General features: G+C 66.3%; 1 protein-coding gene across 1 annotated transcript; it reads right to left on the minus strand.

Annotated features, from left to right (window-relative positions):
• Positions 1 to 2755: 2755 nt before the first annotated feature.
• RPS26 (ribosomal protein S26) lies at positions 2756 to 7659 on the minus strand. The gene is made up of 4 exons (XM_054004625.1): positions 7403 to 7659; positions 6208 to 6385; positions 4089 to 4219; positions 2756 to 2847 (listed from the first exon to the last, which is right to left on the minus strand). Exons 1-4 carry the CDS (start codon positions 7403 to 7405, stop codon positions 2812 to 2814), a joined length of 348 nt encoding a protein of 115 aa, XP_053860600.1. The 5' UTR covers positions 7406 to 7659; the 3' UTR covers positions 2756 to 2811.
• Between the last annotated feature and the right edge of the window lie 1246 nt (positions 7660 to 8905).

Genomic DNA, 8905 nt, shown 5'->3' on the forward strand with positions numbered 1-8905 from the left:
CGAGGGGGGGTCCCCAGGGTGTTGGGGGGCAGCATCCAGCCCTGCCCCCCGGACCCTCGGAGCCTTGAACGCGCCGGTGAATCATTAACGGCGGCTCCGAGGGTCCCACGGGGGGATTGGGGGGGCCGCGACCCCCGGGTGCACCTGCCCGCGGGGGGTTGGGGGGCGATGCTGGGCGCCCCCCGCCCTGGGGCGCCGCGGCGGCGGCGGGACCGGGCGTTATCAGCGCGGGGCCCCGCTGGCAGCTCCGGCACGTCCCCGCTATCAGCCGCGTGCCACCGCGGCCCCCGCCGCCAGGAATAGCACCGGGGGACCCGGGGGGGGGGGGGGCACCGGGAGGGGCTCGGAGCGACCTCCTGCCCTCGGCCCCGGCGGCGGCACAAAGGGGGCTGTGTGCGCCGGGCCCCGGCCCCGAACAAAGGGGGCTCTCAGAGACGGGGCTTTGTGGGGTGCAGAGCTGGGGCCGCTCCCCTCGCTGTCCCCGAGCCCCCCGAGGTGTCCCCGAGCCCCCCGAGGTGTCCCCGAGCCCCCCGGGATGTCCCCGAGCCCCGCGCTGTTCCCTCTCTCCCCTCGGATCCGGAGCCCGCGGGTGGCACCCGAGGCGTCGCCGGTGGCACATGGAGCGGGGGACGCAGCGAGGGGTCCCTCCGGTGTGCCCCCCGCCCCGGGCACCCCCGGGCAGCCCCGGGCACCGCCGGCGTTTTCGGGGTGGCGCCGGCCCCACCTGCGCGTCCAGCCCTCGGTGTTTTTCCTTTGGGGACTGAAAAACAACTCCCGGGCGGCCGCGGCCCTTCCGGGGTGCCGGGGGTGCGGGGCGGCCGCGCGGGCAGGGCCGGGGGCCCCTCCGGGGGTCGCCCCTGAAGGATCCCCCCCGTTCCCCTCGGGGGTCCCGCCCGGATCCCAAAGGCATCGCCGGGCCGGGCCCCGCAGCCTAAAATTAGCCCGGGCAGCTGCGGGGCCGCAGGTGCCGAGCGCGGGAGGGGGCACCGAGAGCGGGACCGACCCCGGGAGGGGGCACCGAGAGAGGGATCGAACCCCGAGAACGGGCACCGAGCCCCTGGACCGATCCCGGGAAGGGCCACCGAGTCCGGGGCCGGGTCCCGGAAAGGGGCACCAAGCTCCGGGACCGAGCCCGGGAGCGGCCACCGAGCCCCAGCCCCGCCGGAGCCGCAGTCCCGGGGAGGTTTCAGTGCCGGTCCCGGTGCCCCCCGGAGCCGTGCGGTCCCCCCGGGGCAGCGCCGGGGGATCCCGGGACGCCCCCGCGGCGGAAGCGCCCGCGGGAATTGCCGGGATTGGATCGGGGTCCGGTACCGGCGGAATCGGGACAGCAGCACCGCCGCGACCCCCCGAGCGCTCCCGCTCCCGCCGCCCATCCCGGGACCCCCCGAGCGCTCCGGTGTTTTGCCGGTTCCCCTTTGCCCGATCCCGCGGCGCAGCCCCGGTTCCCCCGTGCCCCGCCGGTGCCGGTGCCGGTGCCGGTGCTCACCTGCCTGTGCGGAGCCGGGCGCGGGGGGCGCGGAGCAGCAGCGGCAGCAGCAGCAGCAGCGCCCGGGGCCGCTCCCGGTGCCGGTGCGGCTCCATCGCGGCGCGCCGGTAGCGGCGGAGCGTGCCCGGGAATGCACCTGGCGCGGGGCCGCGGGGCGGGCGGGGCCGGGCCGGGCCGGGCCGGGCGGGGCAGCGCCGGGGAGCGGGGGGGGACACCCCGCACCCCTCCCCGCCCCTCCCCGGGACCCGCCCGCCGCGCCCGGGGCGGTGGCACCGGCACCGTCCGCCCCCGCCGGGCCGGGCACGGCCGGGACCGGCCCCGTTGCGGCGCCCCCAGCCCGGTCCGGGTCCCCCCGGTCCGTTCAAGTGAAGCCCCCCCGCCCCCAGCCCGGTCCTGCCGCCCCCCCGGTCCCGGTGCAAAGTTCGCTCCTCCGAGCCCCCGGTCCGGTCCCCCGGTGCCCCCCAGCCCCGTTCACACCCCCCGGCCCCACCGAGACCCCTCCCCAAAAAACGGACGGGGGGGTTGGGAACCATTGAAGCCTCCCCAAAACACGGGGAGGGGTCGGGCCCCACCGAGACCCCCCCCAAATGCAGCTCTCAGGGTGAAGCCCCCCCCAAACACCCCCAAAATGGGAGGGGGGGTCCTGACCTTAAATACCCCAAAAACGGGAGTGGGGGAGTCTGACCCCAAACACCCCAAACCGGGGGGGTCTGGCCGCATCCCACCCCCCTCGGGGCAGCTCCTGGCCCTGGGGAGGATTTGGGGACCCCAAGGCCCCCCCCCGGGACCAGATCTGTGTTCAGGGGAGGGGTCTGGGGGCACCAGGAACCCCCCCCAGGTGACCCCAAATTCCCCCAGACACCCCCGGGGGTCAGAGCCCCCCCATTTCCTCCCCTCCAGGGTGGGCAGCAGCCCCCAGACCCGCACTGGGGGACCCCAGAGCCCCCCCAAAAGAAAGGGGCTGGGAGTCCCTCAGGGAGCCCCCCCACCCCCAATTCCTAAATCCCCCCAAAAACACAGATTAGAGTCAGAGCACCCCAAAATAAGGGGGCTGTGAGCCCCTCAGGAAGCCCCCCCCCAAATCCCCCAAATAGGATCAGAGCACCCCAAAGTGACCCCCCCCCCCCCCAATCTCCCAAAACCACGAAGCCAGGCTTGGAGCAGCCCCGCCCCCCCACTCAAATACGGGGTGACCCCATGAGGAGGGGGCTGAGAGCCCCTCAGGCCCCCCCCCCCCAAATCCCAAATCCCCCCAAAAAAGAGAGCGGCTCGGGGCAGATCCTTTATTGACTCTGCTCTGGGGGTCCCGCGGGGCCGGGGGCTCCTCACATGGGCTTGGGGGGGGGCCGGGGGGCTGCTCCCTGCAGAGAGAACCCAAAGTTAGGGGGGGCGTGAGGGGGGGGCACAGACCCCTGGGACCCCCCCAAACCCTTCCAGGACCCCCCAGAACCCCCCCTGGGATCCCCAAAACCGTGTGGGACCCCTCCAGGACCCTCTCAAACACCCCAGGAACCCCCCAAACAGTCCTGGGAGACCCCCAGATCCCCCCAAGACCCCCCCCAGACCCCTCCCATGCACCCCTGGGACCCCCAAACCCCTCGGGGATCCCTGCAGGCCCCCCCCTGAACCCCCCAAACCCCTTGGGGACCCCCTGAAACCCCTCGGGGACCCCCCCAGATCACTCCTGAGCCCCCCCAGACTCACGGCGGGGCAGAAGTGGAGTGTGGGGGGGGGGTGAGGTCTGGAACCCCCTGACCCCTCCAGGTCCCTTCTGAACCCCCAAACCCCTCGGGGATCCCCCAAAACAGCCCTGGGACCCCCCCAGACCCCTCGGGGACCCCCCGGACTCACGGTGGGGCAAAAATGGGGTGGGGGGGCAGTCTGGAACCCCCCAGACCCCTTGGGGACCACCCCCAAACATACCTGGGGCCACTCAAACACCCCTGGGACCCCCCCAGACGCCTCGGGGACCCTCCCAGACTCACGTCAGGGCGGAAGTGGGGTGGGGGGGTGCGGTCTGGATCCCCCCAGACCCCTCCCAAACACCCATGGGACCCCCCGGACCCCCTCGGGGACCTCCCCAAATACTGCTGGACCTCCCCCGGACCCCTTGGGGACCACCCCCAAACACCCCTGGGACCACTCAAACACCCCTGGGACCCCTCCGGACCCCTCGGGGACCCCCCCGGACCCCTCGGGGACCCCCCAAACACCCCTGGGACCCCCCCCAAACCCCTCGGGGACCCCCCCAAATACCCCTGGGACCCCCCCCCAGACCCCTCGGGGACCCCCCCGGACCCCTCGGGGACCACCCCAAACACCCCTGGGACCCCCCCAGACCCCTCGGGGACCCCCCCAGACCCCTCGGGGACCCCCCAAACACCCCTGGGACCCCCCCAGACCCCTCGGGGACCCCCCCAGACCCCTCGGGGACCCCCCCAAACACCCCTGGGACCCCCCCAAACCCCTCGGGGACCCCCCCAGACCCCTCGGGGACCCCCCCAGACCCCTGGGACCCCCCCAGACCCCTCGGGGACCCCCCCGGACCCCTCGGGGACCCCCCCAGACCCCTCGGGGACCCCCCCGGGACCCCCCCACTCACGGCGGGGCGGAAGCGGGGCGGGGGCGTGCGGTCCTTGCGGGCCTCGCGGGAGCGGTTCCGAACCACCTTGCTGTGGATGGCGCAGCTGACGCAGTAATGCAGCTTCACGTAGAGCTTGGGCAGCACGTAGGCTGGGGGGCAACGGGGGTCAGGGACCCCGAAACACACCCAGGGACCCCAAAACACACCCTGGGATCCCGAAAAACCCATAAAACACACCCTGGGACCCCAAAAACACACCCAGAGCAGCTTCACGTACAGCTTGGGCAGCACGTAGGCTGGGGGGAAACGGGGGTCAGGGACCCCGAAACACACCCAGGAACCCCAAAAACCCCAAAAAACATACCCAGGGACCCCAAAAACACACCCAGGGACCCCAAAAAGAACACCCAGGGACCCCAAAAACCCCAAAAACACACCCAGGAACCCCAAAACCACACCCAGGGACCCCAAAAACACACCCAGGGACCCCGAAAACACACCCAGGGACCCCAAAAACACACCCAGGGACCCCAAAAACCCCAAAAAAACATACCCAGGGACCCCGAAAAACACACCCAGGAACCCCAAAAACCCCATAAAACACACCCTGGGACCCCATAAAACACACCCTGGGACCCCAAAAACACACGCAGGGACCCCAAAACCAGCCCCAGGGCAGTAATGCAGCTTCATGTACAGCTTGGGCAGCACGTCGGCTGGGGGGAAACGGGGGTCAGGGACCCCAAAACACACCCTGGGACCCCAAAAACCCCATAAAAACACACCCTGGGACCCCGAAAACCCAAAAAAACATACCCAGGGACCCCAGGAACACAATCAGGGACCCCAAAAACACACCCGGGGACCCCAAAACACACCGGGGGACCCCAAAAACACACCCGGGGACCCCAAAACACACCCGGGGACCCCAAAACACACCCGGGGACCCCAAAAATCCCAAAAAACAAACCTAGGGATCCCAAAAACACACGCAGGGACCCCAAAGGCAGCCCCAGGGCAGTGTTTTTGGGGTGACCTGGGTGCAGGATTTGGGGTGACAGTGAGCAGAATGAGTTAGGGGTGGGCAAGGGGGACAAATCTGGGGGGCAGCGGGGCTGGCTTGGGGGTCAGAGCCCCTGGGGGGGCAAAGGGGGTGACTTGGGGTGACAGAGACTGTTTTGGGGTGACACGGGCACTGTTTTGGGGTGACAAAGAATATTTTTTGGGGTGAGCAGTGTGGGATATTTGGGGTGACAAAGGGATGATTTTTGGGGTGACAGAATGAGCAAGGTCAGATCTTTTGGGGGGTCAAAGGGAGCTACTTTGGGGTGACAGAGGGGCTATTTTGGGGTGACACAGGCACTGTTTGGGGGCACAGGAACAATTTTTTGGGGTGAACAGCGTGGGATATTTGGGGTGACAAAAGGACTCATTTCAGGGCAGACCAGGGGTTGATTTTAGGGGTGACAGAAACACTATTTTGGGGTGACACAGGCACTGTTTTGGAGGGATAGTAACAATTTTTTGGGGTGAACAGCACGGAATATTTGGGGTGACAAAGGGACGATTTTTAAGCTGACAGAAGGACTCATTTCAGGTCTGACCAGGGGCTGATTTTGGGGGTGACAGGGACACTATTTTGGGGTGACACAGGCACTGTTTTGGGGGAACAATGGGGCTGTTTTGGGGGGACAGGAACAATTTTTTGGGGTGAACACCGTGGGATATTTGGGGTGACAAAGGGACAATTTTTAATCTGACAGAAGAACTCATTTCAGGGCTGACCAGGAGTCAATTTTGGGGTGACACAGGCACTGTTTTGGGGGAACAATGGAGCTGTTTTGGGGGTGACACAGGCACTGTTTGGGGGTGACAGGGACTATTTTTTGGGGTGAACAGCACGGAATATTTGGGGTGACAAAGGGACGATTTTTAAGCTGACAGAAGGACTCATTTCAGGTCTGACCAGGGGCTGATTTTGGGGGTGACAGGGACACTATTTAGGGGTGACAGGAAGAGTTTTTTGGGGTGAACACCACGGAATATTTGGGCTGCCAAAAGGGAATATATTCAAACTGATTTTCAGGGCTGAGCAGGGGCTGATTTTGGGGTTCCCAAGCCTTCACCCCACACTCACAGTCGAAGACGCTGGCCTCGGAGATGTCCCTGACAGCAGCAGCCTCCACGATGTTCCTGATGACGAATTTCTTGATGGCCTTGTCCTTGGGCACGCAGCGGGCGCAGTTGGTGCAGCGGATGGGCTGCACGTGCCCGCGGCCCTTCTTGGCACGCCCGTTGTTCCTCCTCTTCTTGGTCTGTGGGGAAAGGGGGTCAGCCCCGGAGAGAGCCGGGATCAGCCCCAAAAATACCCCGGAGAGAGCCGGGATCAGCCCCAAAAATACCCCGGAGAGAGCCGGGATCAGCCCCAAAAATACCCCGGATCAGCCCCAAAAATGCCCCAGAGAGAGCCGGGATCAGCCCCAAAAATGCCCCGGAGAGAGCCGGGATCAGCCCCAAAAATGCCCCGGAGAGAGCCGGGATCAGCCCCAAAAATACCCCGGATCAGCCCCAAAAATACCCCGGAGAGAGCCGGGATCAGCCCCAAAAATACCCTGAGAGAGCCGGGATCAGTCCCAAAAATACCCCAGAGAGAGCCGGGATCAGCCCCAAAAATACCCCAGAGAGAGCCGGGATCAGCCCCAGAGACCCCCAGATCAGCCCCAGAAAAATCCCGGAGAGATCCCCCCGGATCAGCCCCGGGAAAACCCTGGAGAGAGCCCGGATCAGCCCCATAAAAACCCCACAGACCCCCGGGATCAGCCCCAGAGACCCCCCCGGATCAGCCCCATAAAAACCCCACAGCCCCCCCCCGGATCAGCCCCGTCACAGCCGCCCCCCAGCCCCACACAAAATCCCAGAGAACTCAAAGGTTCCACCCACAACCCCACACCCCTCTTTGCGCCCCCCAAATCCCCCTCCCAAAAGACCCCTCAGCATCCCCTGCCCCACATCCCTCTTGGATCGCCCCCCAATCCCTCTGGAGACCCCAAATCCTCCCCTGAGGCGCTCAGGGACCCCCCCAAATCCCCCCCAAATCCCCCCTCAGCACCCCCTGCCCCACACAGACCCCACATCCCACTCCGAGCCCCCCCCCTCAAACCCCTCCCGGGCCCCTCCCACGCCCCCCCCCGCCGCTCCCGCACCCCCCCCCAAAGGGCCCCTCTGAGCCCCCCCCCGCCCCCCACGGGCCCCGCGTCTCTTTCCGAGCCCTCTCGGGCCCCTCCGAGCCCCCCCGGAGCCCCCCCGGGCCCCCGCGGCCACGCCGCGCTCACCATGGCGGCTCTGAGGGAGAACCGGAAGAGGCGCGGGCGCAGCACCGCTGTCCTTATATCCCTCCGCTCCCCTCCGCTCCTCCGCCCGGAAGCGCCGCCGCCGCCGCTCCGGTCCCCGCGGGAACACCCGAGGAGGGCTCGCAGCGCCTCCACCCCGAGGCACCGGAGCGGGCGGAGAGCGGCGGGAGCGGGTGGGGGGGAATTAACGGGAGCGGGGACGGGGTAAGGACTATTTTTTGTGCGGCGGGCGGAGGGATCCGCGCACGTGGTTAAAAGCTCCCGCTCGGTGCGTGTGACGTCACCCGCAATGCGTGCGCGCCGCGAGGGCTGCTGGGAAATGTAGTCCGGAGAGGGGCGGCGCCCCCCCCCGTTCATGGGGGACCCCCCGTGACGTGGGGGTGTCCCCAAACCCGGGTGTCCCCAGTGTCCTCTGTCCCCTTTTGGGGATCCCCAATGTCCCCCCCCCCCATCCCTGGGTGTCCCCCCCGCAGTGTCCTGTGTCCCCCCAAAATCCCTAAGAGAGACCCCAGTGTCCCCTGTCCCCATTTCCGTGTCCCCTGTCCCATTTCTGGATGTCCCCAGTGTCCCCTGTCCCTCCTGGGTGTCCCCAATGTCCTTTTCCCCCATTTCTGTGTCCCAAGTGTCCCCATTCCTGTGTCCCCTGTCCCATTTCTGGATGTCCCCAGTGTCCTTTGTCCTCATTTCTGTGTCCTTTGTCCACTGTCCCCATTTTTCTGTCCCCAGTCCTATTTCTGATGTCCCCCATCTCTGTCCCCAATGTCCCGTCTGTCCCCAATGTCCCATTTCTGTCCCCAATGTCCCATCTCTGTCCCCAATGTCCCCATTTTTGATGTCCCCAATGTCCCATTTCTGTCCCCAATGTCCCATCCCTCGGCTGTCCCCAATGTCCCATTTCTGTCCCCAATGTCCCATCTCTGTCCCCAATGTCCCCATTTTTGATGTCCCCAATGTCCCATTTCTGTCCCCAATGTCCCATCTCTGTCCCCAATGTCCCATTTCTGTCCCCAATGTCCCATCTCTGTCCCCAATGTCCCATCTCTGTCCCCAATGTCCCCATTTTTGATGTCCCCAATGTCCCCAGTGTCCCCATGTCTGTCTCCAGTGTCCCCTGTCTGTCCCCAATGTCCCATTTCTGTCCCCAGTGTCCCCAATGTCCCATTTCTGTCCCCAGTGTCCCCGATGTCCCCATTTCTGTCCCCAATGTCCCGTGTCCCATTTCTGTCCCCAGTGTCCCCTGTCCTGTCCCCAATGTCCCCATTTCTGTCCCCAGTCCCCATTTCTCTGTCTCCAATGTCCCCATTTTTGATGTCCCCAATGTCCCAGTTCTCTGTCCCCAATGTCCCATTTCTGTCCCATTTCTGTCCCCAATGTCCCATTTCTGTCCCCAATGTCCCCATGTCCCATTTCTGTCCCCAATGTCCCCCAGTGTCCCCTGTCTGTCCCCAATGTCCCCCATGTCTGTCCCCAATGTCCCCAGTGTCC

The sequence above is a fragment of the Vidua macroura genome, unplaced genomic scaffold, assembly GCF_024509145.1.
Source record: "Vidua macroura isolate BioBank_ID:100142 unplaced genomic scaffold, ASM2450914v1 whyUn_scaffold_107, whole genome shotgun sequence".
NCBI lineage: Eukaryota > Metazoa > Chordata > Aves > Passeriformes > Viduidae > Vidua > Vidua macroura.

What these genes read in the sequence shown, in the direction of transcription:
- RPS26 (XM_054004625.1), bottom strand. An exon ending in CGAGGCCAGCGTCTTCGACT is followed by an intron (nt 4,220 to 6,207) that starts GTGAGTGTGGGG and finishes GTTGCCCCCCAG; the next exon opens with CCTACGTGCTGCCCAAGCTC. An exon ending in CGCCCCGCTTCCGCCCCGCC is followed by an intron (nt 2,848 to 4,088) that starts GTGAGTGGGGGG and finishes TTCTCTCTGCAG; the next exon opens with GGAGCAGCCCCCCGGCCCCC.